This window comes from Alnus glutinosa, chromosome 3 (genome assembly GCF_958979055.1).
Source record: "Alnus glutinosa chromosome 3, dhAlnGlut1.1, whole genome shotgun sequence".
NCBI classification, from domain to species: Eukaryota; Viridiplantae; Streptophyta; class Magnoliopsida; order Fagales; family Betulaceae; genus Alnus; species Alnus glutinosa.
The window spans coordinates 2,773,269-2,788,337 of record NC_084888.1 but is presented as its reverse complement, the minus strand read 5'-3'; the positions used below and the strand labels follow the sequence as shown (position 1 = coordinate 2,788,337).

The 15,069-nt window shown below is 35.0% G+C and overlaps 2 protein-coding genes across 2 annotated transcripts; both read right to left on the bottom strand.

Annotated features, from left to right (window-relative positions):
- Positions 1-4,286: 4,286 nt before the first annotated feature.
- Positions 4,287-6,518, bottom strand: LOC133862288 (uncharacterized). Its single transcript, XM_062298057.1, has 2 exons — positions 6,105-6,518; positions 4,287-4,410 (listed from the first exon to the last, which is right to left on the bottom strand). Exons 1-2 carry the CDS (start codon positions 6,430-6,432, stop codon positions 4,346-4,348), a joined length of 393 nt encoding a protein of 130 aa, XP_062154041.1. The 5' UTR covers positions 6,433-6,518; the 3' UTR covers positions 4,287-4,345.
- Positions 6,519-10,792: 4,274 nt separating this feature from the next.
- On the bottom strand, positions 10,793-14,454 carry LOC133862920 (4-coumarate--CoA ligase 2-like). Its single transcript, XM_062298840.1, has 5 exons — positions 13,393-14,454; positions 11,833-12,031; positions 11,486-11,699; positions 11,261-11,363; positions 10,793-11,172 (listed from the first exon to the last, which is right to left on the bottom strand). Exons 1-5 carry the CDS (start codon positions 14,386-14,388, stop codon positions 11,053-11,055), a joined length of 1,632 nt encoding a protein of 543 aa, XP_062154824.1. The 5' UTR covers positions 14,389-14,454; the 3' UTR covers positions 10,793-11,052.
- Between the last annotated feature and the right edge of the window lie 615 nt (positions 14,455-15,069).

Genomic DNA, 15,069 nt, shown 5'->3' with positions numbered 1-15,069 from the left:
CCTTCGATTCTACTGGGAATGGATCTCTTATTGGACAAAATGGCTGTGAAAGTTGATTTCAATCAAGCTTTCATTACTTAAATGGGATTTGGATAAAGGAGGATATCTTATTTGTCACTGAATGATTTCTCGTATGTGTGAAGATGGATTCACTTGGTTTCATTGGTCTTTTGGTGAATCTGGCCGGTAGCTTTTGCTTATTGTGAAAAAAGATTTCAAATCAGCCTTCTTCACAATCACTCGAATAGAATTTAGAAAGGAGTATATCCCAAACCAAACAGGAGTAAGTAGTCTCAGAAAAATAATGAAGCTGGATCAAGAGGTTGAAAGCCATGCAGTAAATCTCACATTGTCAACACCTCTTATCTATGAGTGACTGATTTCTTGAATGTGTCAAAATGGGTATACCATCTCATCTGTTTTCTCAAAGTTGTGAATTGAACTTCGATCATTCATTATAATGGATTCAGTTGGTTCCAAGGGTCCTTTTGTGAAGCTTATTGCTATCAATTATTAGACAATGAAAGTGGGGTCAATTTCAACATTCCTTGGAGTTTGAAAGTAAGAGTCTCATGTATTTGTTGCTTATAGAAAGGATCATTCTCGAGAATTACAATATTGGCTACTTGCTTATCAAATGCTCTAGCCCTTATCAAACCAATAGAATAATTTAGTGATGGACAGCTTAAGCTTGTTCCCTGGAGTGTATCATCTTACATCTATTTTGAAACCTAGAGAGGTAAAAGCAGCAAATCACTCTTGGCGAATTCCCAGTAGCAGCCTAGCTATAGCTTAACTCTTTCTACTGCCATGATGCCAATGGTGCTTTTGATCAATAGGAAGCCCCGAGGGGGAAGGAAAGTGATGTCAAGCCTTCAGCTGTCGCCCTTATAATCAGCTGTTTGTTATTTCCTGTTTTTCATTATCTGTTTATCTGTTTAACAGTTGTTATTACCCTACTGTGAAAGAGTCTTTAGTTGTTATTATCCTATCTGTTTTCAATTATTATTATCCTACTGTGAATGAGTCCTTATTATTCAGTAGAATTTCACCAGGAGTCCAATAACGCCCTGCTCTATAAAGGGTCGTAATCTGACAGCAATGAGAAGAGAATAAGAGTTGAATTCTATTTCCATTTCTTGAGCTGTGATTCCTCTTATTGGTGTGATTCCAATCGTTACTAGGGGAGTTAATGTGATACCAACGAGAGAAATACTGCTTCCAATTTCGGGATTTTCAGTTCTGCATCAGAATTTCAATCCTGCATCAAAAGTGGTATCAGAGCAAGTTCTTTCTTGGGATTTATCATTGCGCGTGTCATTAGCTATGAGTACGAGAAGTGGACGATCCTATGTAGGTGGAAGATTATCTCAATCCCATAGAGATGATCTCTCATTTGAAGTTCAACTACATTTCTACTCTCACACAATGCCTGAATCCAGATTTATAATGAGATCTGTCAAGCTAAGAACTCGTCTTAATCGAGTTTTTTTCAAGTAGCGAGAGTTGATGGAGACTTGGAAGTTCAATGGAAAAGGGATTGGCCTGTTTTAGTATTTAGTTAGGAGTCTATTGTTTCAGTTGTTTAGTCTTAGCTAATGTTCTGTGTTACTTTCAGTAGGACTCTAGCTGCCAAATGACTTGTTTTAGATAATGAAGATGAGAAATGATTATCGTACATATTTCAGTAATGTACATCTCTCCCCACAGCTCATCCAAGCGTACGTCCTTTTTAAGCCATTTGCACATTAGGAAAGTGGAACCTATGTGATTTATTGAATGGTAATGGAACTTGCCATTTTGTCTGTTGGTTCAAAGCTGATGCGGTTCAACAGATTCTTTTCAGTGAATCACCAGAATAAAAACTTGACCTTGGGCAAGGAAGGTTATTTGAATTACAATTAGAATTAGGCCATTAACTTAGGATAAGCATTTTAGGAGTAGATTTAGTTAAGTGTGAAAGATAGGAAGCCCTTTTTGGCCTGCATGCATTATACCTACCTTCTTTTTAAAGAAACTTTATTTCAGTCTCGACAAAGAAATGAAAGCATCAACTCTTTGCTTGTTGTCCTCTTACTCTTTTAGCCTGCCTTGTGGAGGTCTCTCGCCGACTCTATGGCAGATCCGATCAGTTTCCGACAACTAAATTTGCTCGGTAAACTACTCGGGGCTCCCCATGGTTTAGTAAAAGGGAGGGGAGCAAGAAAACAGATGCAGAGTTTTGCTTGTCAGGAAAAAGAGAGAGTTATCTTGCTTGCTATTTAGGAAAGTTTTGGTATAAAGTGGAAATACAACTAAGGCTTAATGGTTAAGTCTTTCAATGAAGCTTTCAGTATCCGTTTTCTACACCACTTAATCTCATTAGTCTATTTCTTGGCCCTCTTGACATTTAGAGGTTCTCTCTTCCATATCTTCTCTTGATTCCACTCAATGATTCTTTGAAACTTTTGAATTTCAAATTTGATATCTAGAGTTCATTAAATTCCTATGGTTGAATTTGTTGCTTGAAAGATTCATATGTATATATAGGTCAAATATTCAATGCGGACTGTTTAAGATTTGCTTCTGCTTCTAAAACTATGGAATAGAAAGGTGATTTGTGTTGTTCTTGTCACAAACGCCACAAAATCTTAAGAAGTGTTGTCCGGTCAAATTCAAAGCTCTTAAGAGTCATTTGAAGTAAAAAAACGAATGACTTTATAATTAAAAAGAAAAAGAAAAAAAGAAAGAACCCAACAATTTGGTGCATCTACTACTAGAAAAAAATTAATTCTTGGATCCTTGATTGGTCTTGGCATGAGGATAAACCCCGTTTTGATGTGGCATGATTCTTCCATAGCATGTAGTTGATGTAAATATTTTGTTTTTACATTCATTAAATTGGTATACTTGTCCGGTATATAGCATTACTCCGAGCAGAAAATCACAAAATTTTCTAAGCGAACGACTTGAACTTCGATTCCTACAAAGGGTCCTAGAAGTCCAAATTCTATAATATCCCAATTTCATTTTGTTAATTTGCAGTGCTTTCCATGCTTTATTCTTAAATCATGGATCAATGGAAGAACATATATTTTCAACCCATTGACGTTTAATTTAGTGTAAAAGAGGTCGGTCATGCCTTTGTCTTTTTCAAATTTCAAGGTCCTAAAATCCTATGCAAGCCCTGGGAGTCTTGTTTGACCATGGCCCTTGCACGTGTTAAATGCCCAAGACCAGTTATTCTAGGTTTCAAGCCAATCAGGCTGTCCGCGATGTTTGACTTTCTACTAAAATGAAAAGACCTTTGGCTAACATAAAATGGGAGTCTTTCTTTGACCACAGCTTTTGTTTGCTTTTTATTAAAGAGAAATGCTAGAACATCTCCCAGTGTTCTCTTGAAATGACATAAATATAATTAAAAAATTACATTTATATCCTTTTAAATGACATCTATACCATTCCAGAAGAACACAAGGAGATGCTATAGCATTCCTATAATCCTACATGGCATTAGCACAACCAAGTCCCGTTTGGCAATTCACTCTCCTCCCCTTCTCTCTCATTTTTTTTTATTACTTCAAAAAAAAAAATATTAACTTCAAACCATTGTAACTTTTTTCACTTTTTACATCACATCAATAGTTTTTTATTATTATTTAAATTAAAAAATCCACTTCATTATAATTTTTTTTTTATCATATAAATTCTTTCTAATTTATATCACATCAATTACTTTTTACTATCACTAAAAAAAAAAAAAAAAAAAAAGTTTGCCTCATATTTGAGGGGAACTGGGGAAGTAATTGCCAGACAAGGCCCAAGTAGTCCTTTTAGCTACCCAATCAATCTTTGATTTTTTTATTTTTATTTTACAAGCCTTCATTGATTCAAAAGCTGAAGCACATTATCAGGTTGTATGGCTATGTGACAAACAAGGATCTCCTTCCAAGTACAAGATTTTTCAAATACATAGCTGAAATTAAGGAATTTGATCCCTTGTTTATAAACACCCATGTACGTGTAGACAATAAAATTCAAGCAAGCAACACAATACCTTTTTGGATTATTATCTCCGATTTTCTTCGGGAAGGGACAGCCCAACAAAAATCCCAGTGCAACCATTTTGTTCTCACTCACAAAAGTAGACAAAAATAGGGTTCTTAGAAAAGAAGAAGAAGAAGAAGAAGAAGAAGAAATTAAAGATTATACAAGTACCAAGCATGCATAATATGGAAAGGGAAATGGGGATTGCTAGGCCGATTATCCAGCTAGGGATCATTCTAGAGGAATTATCATTTTCCTAGCTAGGCAGTGTTGTAACTATATTTACACATTAATTGGTTCGTATTAATGGGAAACTATACTAATATTCGCCTTTGCACTTGTTGTAGCAAGTAGCAGCAAATGCTTCAAAACTTTTCCCACCAGCTGCCACATGAAGAACACAAATGAGATTCTTATGATCATATACATAAGAATATTCACGGTAGCTTCTCAACTATTTTTTCTAAATATAAGGAACAAAACTACTTTTTACTTCTCTATCAAAAAACACCACACAGTAGCTTTCCTTCATATTTCTCTATATCATTAAAATATTATTCTTTTGCTTTTATTTTAATTAAAAGTAGGAAAAATAAGATAAAGTATGAGAGATATTATATATTTTGTGAATAAACAATTGAATGAAAAGTGAATAGTGTTTTCCAATGCATTGGGAAGCACTATTCACTTCCCAGGGAAACGAAAATTTTAGGGAAGCTGATGTGGAGGGGTTTTTGTAACTTTCTTGAAATTTTCCCTAAAACTTAGGGAATAGGCTCCCTTTAGAGAAGCTGCTGTGAATGCTCTAAAGTAATTATATATATTCTAGATTAAAGAGTACGGTATTATATTCTAGATTAAAGAGTTAAACTAGAAGGGCTCAGGGTGGATACATACTTTCTAATTAAGAGTTACAAAAAGAGTATATATATTGCAAAATGAAAAACATGAACCCTAGTATTTAATTTGGTGGATGTAAAAGCAAAATATTTCACCTAAATTGTGGAAATAATGAGCAATTAATAACTCATAAGGTAGACTGAAAATTTAAAAGACGTGTTAGTGGGATAGAATTTTCCTCTAAAATGTGTTTGCATTGAGAAAATAACATTGTCTTTTAGCATGTGAAAAGAACACGTTTTTATACTAGTTTGTGATAAACTCATCTCTTTTTAATTGAATTTCTCTCAAATATGTTAGTTAATGCTATTAAAAAAAGCATGTTCTTACATGCTTAAAGGATATATACATGTACGACAATTTTATAAATTAGGTTTGAGGAAATTCTTTTAACCCAATTTGGAGTACTGAAACTCTACCCACAAAAGAAATTTTTTTCCCTTGTTAATTTTATTTGTAAAATCTTTGGCTATATCAAAAAGAGAAAAAAACAAAAAAACAATAACAAAATTTAGGGAAAATTTCACTTATAATTCCTGATTTTTCATCACTTTTGCAATTAAGTACCCAAACTTAAAAAAATGTCAATTTAAGATATCAATTTTTCAATTTTTTCAATTTTAACTATCCATTAGAATTTTTTGTTAAATTATTTCAAAATTTCCACAATACCCTTCCCCTTTTTTAGGGTAAAAAAAAAAATTGTAAAGGATGTAAGTATTGGTCAGAATTTAACGAAATTTGTAAAAATACTCATACTTGAATCTTTGAAAAAAAAAATTATTTTAAAAAAAAAAATGAATGATATTTTAGAAATTTTGAAATGATTTAACAGAAAATTGTAACAGATGGTTGAAATTGAAAATAATTAAAAGATGAATACCCTAAATGGATACTTTTTATAGTTTGGTTTAACCTTAAATTCTAAGGGTATCGATGAAATTAAAACAGACAAAAACATAGGGTATCGATATTTTAAATTTTTAAACTTTTAAGAGTATATTGCAAAAACATAAATATACGAAAGTTCTATATATATATATAAAATGCATGCACTTGTTGGCTGTTGCTGTTACCATAATGGATCAAAAGATGAAAAAAAAAGAATAATTTTTATGCTAAATAATAAAACAAAGTTGCACTTGCATGATCGACCATCGATCAAACTCTATATATACCTGGGACTGAAAGTCGATATTCAGCTGTCGGCGGCAAGCAACGAAGAACACAGGCTTTGATGGCAGCCGAGAGATCGCGTTTTGGGTGCCGCCAACATTTTATTACCGTTAAAAATTGAACACAGAGTGGCGAAAGGCGTTCAGGGACTGCCAAACAATGTATTTCGCATCGTTTAACGCATTCTGGATTTATTTTATCGACGGAAGAGAAGAGAGGGTAGGGAGCTGCAGGTGGATAGGAAGGAGACAGGTGATGATGATCATCATCCGCTTGCACTACCACAAGGAGAATCGTTATAATTAATATTAGTATTGCCTTTCCAACCATTCTTCCCTACTTTTCTTTGATACAAGTTCTGATTCCTTATTGCGATGAGTTTTTTTATTTTATTTTTTTAGGATTGGATCAATGGTAACACTCCGGCCTTCTTGTTGTGCATCATTTATTTGAAACTTTTTACTATTTTATATTTTGTTTTGTAGACGTACACCATCTAACGTTCCTCAGTAGACAAATTAAGAGTTCTGATTTGAATGACAGTTGTTCGATTAGTAGACAAATTAATTAAGATTAATTGTGACTCTCAGCAATTTTATATATATATATATATATATATACATATGTTGGATTTTGGTGTAAGCGACTTTTGGTAAAGAGCGAGGGTAAAATTAAATATTAAACTCATCATTTTGCTCTTATTTTATTGGGCTGATGTGGTAGTGTCAATCAACCTATGTTAAGTTTTTATTTTTATTTTTTTTTTTAAAAAAAAAGGGTTGATGAGTGGAATGGGGGTGCATGAGATGACAGTGTAGTATTACTCTGTCCACGGTGCTAATATACTTAGCAGTTCCAATTAACCCTTCCATTGTTTCTTTTCTTTTTTCAAGACGGACTGATCTAAGAATTGGTTCGAACTGTTACATTAACATTATGAATAATTATGAGATAACAATGTGATTTTTATTGTTACTCTTTTATTAAAGGCGCGCATGCATTAATTGAGATTTGGCTTTAGAAGATAGAGAAATATTGTTATATACTGCACATGTATCCCATGTTTATCTCATTTTGTTGATGTGTAGTATAGCCAATTATCAGTTCTTTGATTTTTTTTTTCTTGTTAAAAAAAAAAAACAATAGTTAATATATATATATATATATATATAAAAGGACTGATTGACACTATTGTATCAGTAAAATATAATAAAAGTTTGGTGTATAAAATTATTGGTGATGCTGGGTCAAGTAACTTTTAGTTGAACTAAAATTCTAAAGTCTTCAGTGTTATTTTGGTTCAAGTTGGCTGGAAGAGCTGGAGGAGCATTTTAACATTTTAATTTGAAATTAGAAAGAGGATTAATTTATTGGGCAGAGGATAGAAAAAGGTTTTTTTTTTTTTTAGTTTTGAAATGCAATGGGGAGGATCACACGTGGCTTAGCTTAGCCCAAGACTTTGTCAACATAGTACGCTGCGTCCAAACTGGAAACGTCCTACCTCCACATCGAACCCAATGGGGCTACAAACGTCGTTTGGCATCACATGGTTAGCACGTCCCATAGGGATGCTGATGCCCACCTGATTAGGATCATGATCGATGTCCTACAATTTCAAAAAATTGGTAGATTTTTAAATTATGTAATTTAAGTCAGATTATAGATATCGAAACGTTTAGAAAAATGTTATTTATTAAAAATGTAGCATGTTATTGAGACAGTCAAAGTGAATTTTTCTTTCAAAACGCTTTTTGTTCATTTTTGCATAGACATTCATTCTTTACAAAATTAAAATATAATTTTTGGTTTAAAATTTTTTTACAACATAAAGAGTGTAAGAACATGATGCAAATATTTTCAATTTTCAACTGTAATATGATACTTTTTTAATATGTGGCATTTTTTAATGGTTTTGTTGCCTAAAAATGGCCAAAATTATGCAATTTGAGAATCTACAATTTATTTAAAATTGTAGAGAATCCTAATCTATTCTTAAAGATAAAAATGATTGAAATTCGGCATCGTTTTATATAAATCGTGTAAATCATGATACAATAAATACCTTTTTTTTTAAAAAAAAAAAAAAGAAATAAATAATTTGGAGTGCTTAAGGTGGTTCAGCCAACCTCAGCAACTATGAGTTGGATAGAATTTATTTTATTTATGCCATTCATTTCAAGTGAATTGTACGAATCATAACAACAAATGCCAATTGCTTGTGTAATTAGACCAACCCATTTAGCTACGGGATGGTTCGGCAAGTCCTTATTGATGGCCGAACCACCAACAACCAGTCAACCATTCCTTAGCATCCTTTGGCCACCTTTTTATAATTTACTATCAAGATCTAGATTGTTCATTTAAGATAAACATAACAAATAAAATATATATTCATACATATATACATGGATGGTGTTATTTTTACGTCATAGATGGTAGATCGATGTCACATCCGATTTCAAGACTTTGACAAGACTTTATGATATAGAGATATCATTTCCTGTTGTTCCGACTTTGAATCTAAGAATGTGGGATAGCATTAGCACTAACCCGTAGAATTGAAGTAAGCCTTCCAACTTTTTCTTTTTCTTTTTTTTTTTTTTTTTTTTTTTTTTTTTTTTTTTTATATATATATAGATAACCTTCCAACCTTTTAGGGCATTCACAACAACTTTTTTATAGGAATCTTTGTTTCATAAATTTTAAAAAAATATTTAAAAAAGTTATAAAAATCATCCCGCATTTTTTCTAAAATTCTATTTTTCTGAGAGTGCTACAATACTTTCCAATGCATAGAAGTATTGTAGCTTTCTCTTTGTTTTGTTTATTCAAAAAATTCATTCTCTCTCCTTTGTATCTTCAACGTTCTCTCCCCTTTGGTTCTCTCTCTCTCTCTCTCTCTCTCTCTCTCTCTCCACATTATCTTCTTTTTCCTTTTTTCTTTTTCTCTCTTTTTTTTATACTTCAAATCAAACAAAGCAAACCTTCAACTCTGTATCGAACCTTTCCCGGCTCAAGATTCGACCAGATCTCTTCCCGATTTCCGCTGAGCACATCACCGCCATAGAGTGGTTGGTATTCGGTGATATTCAGGTGGTGGGTTTGCATCTGTGTTCGACGGCTGGGTTTGGTGTTCACTGGGACGACTAGGTTTACATCTTGGGGGAGTCCTCGGTTGGTCCGATCTCGACGAGCCCTGCCTCAAGATTCGACCATATCTCTCCCCGATTGCAGTCGAGCACATTACCGCCATAGAGTGGTTGGTGTTCGACGATATTCAAGTGATGAGTTTGCATTTGTGTTTGACGGTTGGGTTTGGTGTTCATTTGTGATGGCTGGGTTTGCATCTTGGGGGAGACGAAGACAACGAGAAAGAGAATAAAAGAAATGAATAAAAAAAATAAAAAGTAAAAGTAAAAATTAATATTTTAATGATATAAGAAAAAATGAAAGGAAGTTGCAGTCGAGTGTTCTTTTTCTTAGAAAAAAATAAAATAAAAATAAAGGTGGTTTTGTTCCCAGTGTATAGGAAAAATGGTTGGAAAGCTACTGAGAATGCTCTTAATAGCAAAGGAGGTCATGTACTTTTTTTTTTTTAATTTTTACATGCATTTTTAGGTTGAAGTGAATCATATGTTCTAAAAGATAGATGTCGGCAGGGACGGAGCCAGACATTTTAATGGGAGGGGGCCAAATAATTTTTTTTTAAGTAAGAGTTAAAATACGAATATATATATATATATAAAGCCAAAGGGCCAAAAAAAAAAATCTTGCTATGAGCCAATCTTCATATTTGTCTGCTCCCAAGCTATGATTTTCCACGCGTAATACTCCCCTTTCCTTAAGTCCATTGGCTAACTTCCTAACATTTATCTTATAAGAACTCAAAAAGTTCCATGTTCTAACAACCGGAAGATACAAGGATCGCACTTGAGAGGGAGAGAGAGAGAGAGAGAGCGACAGGGGTGAGAGGTTTATAAGTGAGACTACTTTACAGAACTTTCTTTGATAGAGAAGATCAAGGGTAGGTGAAGAAAAGCTAGGGGAGAGACCAGAGATGGCGGTGATCAAGCAGAACCAAAATGAGGAAATAACAAGGGCCAAAAAAAAGCCAGCTGAGATGGTGGAGGGGGTGAAGTCATCAAGTGATGATGATCAGGAAGCAGTCAGAGCCAAGATATAGCCGTGGTTCACACCAAAAAACCATATAATTCTTTTTTCTTTTTCTTTTATTCCCTCAAAAAAAATTCCTTCTTAAGAGTTGAGGGGGGGCCATGGCCCCTGCCAGCCCCCCTGCCTCCGTCCCTGGATGTCGGTAAATTTTATTTATTACCTTTATTTTTTTTTAATAATGACTAATCTAAGGACTAATTGACAGTATCACATCAATAAAGTGGGATAGAAATATAATTTCAAACATTTCTTTTACAAATTAGTATACACAGTATATAGCTCTAGTAATTTATGCCTCCCTTAAATTATCTGTTTATAACTAATTTATGGCTCTCTTAAACTATCAACAAAATGTTAATAGACGCCAAGAAAAAGACAACACCTATTCTGATTTTAATTGATAGAACTTTTTAGAAGTTAAGAGGCATAAAATATAAATCTAGTAGTAATTCATTATCATCAAAAGGAAAAAGAAACATGAATAAATTAAAAGAACTTATAATTGATATAAGCTTAATTAATTTCGAACAAGCCATGTTTAATTGTAGGATTTGGCTCCATAATTGTCTCAAAAGCAAACACAGTAAAGAAAAAAGAAAGAATATTTGCTATTACATAAAAGGTGTTGTGGCAATTGCAACACAAATCCTTTTTATACAGGCTTTCTTTTCAAATGCACAATAATTGACGAAAGTCGTGGCTGCAACGTCCAATAGCTTTCATATCCCCCATCATTTTCCTTAATTTCTTCAAGCCTTTCATTCAATAAACGTGGATTTAATTTGAAAAGCCGGCTACCAGTTTTGCCCTCAATTCCTTGCGCAATATCTTCCCTGACGGTGACTTGGGAACCACATCGATGAAAAATACCCGGCTTATTCTTTTATAAAACACCACCTACATACACCGATTCAAAACAGATAAGTTAGAGATAATCTTCTAAATTAGAGATAAACTTTATCGGTTTAAAGGAAAGGAAAGTCACCTGTTTAGAGACGAACTGCTTAATTTCATCCTCTGTGATTTGAGACCCGTTTGATCTCACCACAAATGCAACAGGGACCTCTCCAGCTAGATCGTCCTTCATGCTAAAAATGGCAAAAACATTATTTATGTCAGTGTCGATTTAGTTTTTACATTCACGTCGTTAAAACACTTTTTTTTTTTTAAAAAAAAAAAAAAAAAAAAAAAAAAGTAATTAGAAACTTACGGGACGACGGCGGCATCGGAGATGTTGGGATGGGTGAGTAGCAAGGCCTCAAGCTCGGCAGGGGCTACCTGAAAGCCTTTGTATTTGATCAACTCCTTCAACCGATCAACGATGAAGAGCTCGTCGTCGTCGTCAATGAAGCCAATATCGCCGGTGTGTAACCAACCTTCTTTGTCTATGGTTCTTGCAGTGGCTTCCGGATCATTAACATAACCTGATCATCAACAAGGCTAGTTGTAATTTTTTGAAAACAATAATTTCTTATCATAATAATAGTAAAATCTGTTCTTAAAACACGTGATCGAGAATCGATCAAACGCTCTATAGACAGTCGAGTCGAGTCGTACCTTTCATGATCTGGTCTCCTCTGATGCATATCTCTCCTGATTGGTTCCGGGGCAAAGAGGCACCGGTGTCAGGGTCCACAATCTTCATTTCTGCATTCCTCACAACAGTGCCACATGCACCTGATTTCACCTCCATTGGTTCTTTGGCGAATGCCAAGCACATTGCCAAAACTGGACCTGCCTCTGTCATTCCGTATCCCTGCACTTGTTTATACAAGCACCAAACAAAATAATGAGAAATACATTATTTTCAAAATATTTAAATTATTAATATTTTTTTTTTATCTACTTAAATTTTTAAAATAAATAATGATTTAACATATTATCAAAAAAAAAAAAAAGAATCTTAAGTTTAAACATTGTCTCTATTATTTATTAACCTATTTCAATTAAAGTAGTCATAGGCTTAATTATCAGGTCAAATGATGTTGCGTTTAGGATTGAATAATGCAGTAACCAAACTCTATCCATTTCTGGTGGTTTTAATTTTTATGACAACCGGACACCGGTGATTTAATGTAGCCTCAATTATTTGACTAGTTATCCTCGATAGGCAATTAATTCACAATTCTAACCTTTTCTAACACCGTAATTTCTTTTTTCTAAATTCAATTTTCCGATATCTGATTAATTAGATTTACATCACCAGAAGTATTGATCAGTGAAAGACGTTAAGACTTTTAAAATAAATAAATAAAGGTAAAGAAATAGCGAAAACAAAAACCTCGTATTTATCAGAAGCAAATGGCAAAGAAAGAGCCAAAGTGCCAAACACGTCAGATTCCAGTAAATTTAGGCTTTGGATTCGGATAAGTATCATTTTTTATAATTATTTGTTTAATTTTTTTTTTAAAAATAGATAAATAATTATGAAAAATCACTAATAAAATTTATAGGACTAAATAAAAATTAAATTATTTAACTATATATTCAATTAAATAATTTCTCATAAATTTTCTGATGCATATTATTACAGAAGATAGTGATCCGGTTGATTCCTATCTACTGCACGCGTAATCAAGTATTCTCCACTCAAGCCTAATTTCGACTTTTCCTTTTTTTCTACCGACCACAATTGACAAAGAAAAAGTTGGTCAAGTTTTGATAACGATGAGGTAGAAATGCTCGTTCTCCCCTCTTACGTTACGTGGACATATTAAAACAAAAAAAAAAAACAGATGAGATAGAGTCTTAGAGATGAACCCTACGGAGCTTGATCCAAGAATAGGATAAAGAAAACCCCACCAAATAAAAACAACGGTCCTGATGTATCCTCGGAGAGATGAATTTTTTTATTATTAAAAACATAATATATACGGTAGCTGCCTGTCCCAATTTACGCTTTGATTTAAACTAATTAATACGATTACTAACAAAAGGATGAAAATATAATTAATGACCTTTAATATCCAAATTAAATATCTTGTTTTTGGAAAGAGGATGAATATCTAGAGACGGCTTAAAAAAAAAACAAGAGACATATAAATTGAGATTTCTTTAGATTTATTAAAGACAGTGTTGGACGCACGTCAGAGGGCAAGATGGGAAGGAAATCCATACCTGACCAAATAGAGCTTTGGGAAACTTGGCTTTCACGGTGTCTTCAATCTCCTTCCCCAGCGGCGCCCCGCCGGACTTGAGCATCTTTATCGAAGACAGATCGTACTTATGGAGATCCGGGAACTTAGTTATCGACAGCACAATCGGCGGGACAATGGGCATGACACTAACCTTATAGTTCTGTATCAGCTCCAACAACGAAGCAATCTCAAACTTCTGTACGATCAGAATAGCGGCACCAGCTCGTAGCCCGCAAAGGAAGACGGAGTTGAGAGAGTAAATGTGAAACAGCGGCAAAACGCACAGTATCACGTCCTCGCTGTGAAAATAGAGGTTCGGGTTCTCTCCGTCCACCTGTTGAGCCACGCTAGTCACCAGCCCTTTGTGCGTTAACATCACCCCTTTCGGCAACCCAGTCGTCCCCGACGAGTACGGTAGCGCCACGACGTCGTCGGGGCTGATATCCACCTCCGGGATGTCGTTCTCGTCGGCCTGAGTTAGCTCCGAGAAATGCAAGCAGTCTTTTGGGGGTGAGTCATCGATGCAGATGATCTTAACACCGTTTTCATGTGCGTAGTCCTTCACTTTGTCGTAGTAACAAGATTGAGTGACAACGAGCTTTGCGTTGGAAGCTTTCCCTTGCTTTGAGACCTCGGCAGCCGTAAAGTAAGGGTTGGCAGCAGTGGTCATAGCACCTAAATAAGAAGCGCCAAGGAACACGAAGGCGAATTCCGGCGAGTTGGGTAGCAAGAGCATGATGACATCTCCCTTCCGAATGCCGAGCTTGCTAAGGCCTGAAGCGACCTTGCGCGCGGTGAGCTCAACATCATAGTACGTGTGTACCTCGCCGGTTGAACCGTTTATCAAACAGGGGCGCGAGCCGAACTTGGATATGTTTTCGAAGCAGTAGGAGTGGATGGGGAGATGTTTTGGAATGTAAATGTCCGGAAGTTTGGACCGGAAAATGAATTCCTGCTGCTCTGCTTGGATAGCCATTGAGACCGACCGAGAACGAAGCACAAGCCACAAAGAGAGAAGAAAAAATGTTTGTGGTCGATCTTGTTGGTGAGATGGAGCTGAGGGAAACGTTGGTCGTATAAAAGTAGTTAAGGAGGTAAGGGCGGTAGTTGGTGGAGGGACATAACGGGGATTTTTGGTATTGTTTTGAGGGCGAAAGTTGGTGGACTGGTGGAGGAGGAGGAGATTGTATTTGGTTTGGTTGGTGAGATGGGTTTGGATGGTGGTGGTGGGGCCGAGCTTAATGTAGTTGTTTTGTTTGTGGTGTGCTACTTTTCAAAGGGTTTTACCTACCACGACATGACGCCATGACGGACAACTTTGATGGCTGGATGCAGCCTGCAGGACCAATGTCTTCACCTACCCCCAAAGCCGCTTCAACTTTTCTTATTATTTTAAGCCCTTAAGGGTTTAAGCCCAACCCAATAATAAGCATAGCCAGGGATGCTGCAGCCCATGCAAGAGTCGTGTCACCAAATGCCTGCCCCTGATTTCCCGGATTTGGTAGCCTTGAAAGTCGGACCACGTTTGACTATAATTGGTTAATTGCATCAACCTAAAATAGTTTATATAAGATAATCAGGCTTAACTTTTATTATACAATTGTTAATGTACAACTTGTTGTATCGAATTTTTTAAGGTTATTATTAATTGCTCACT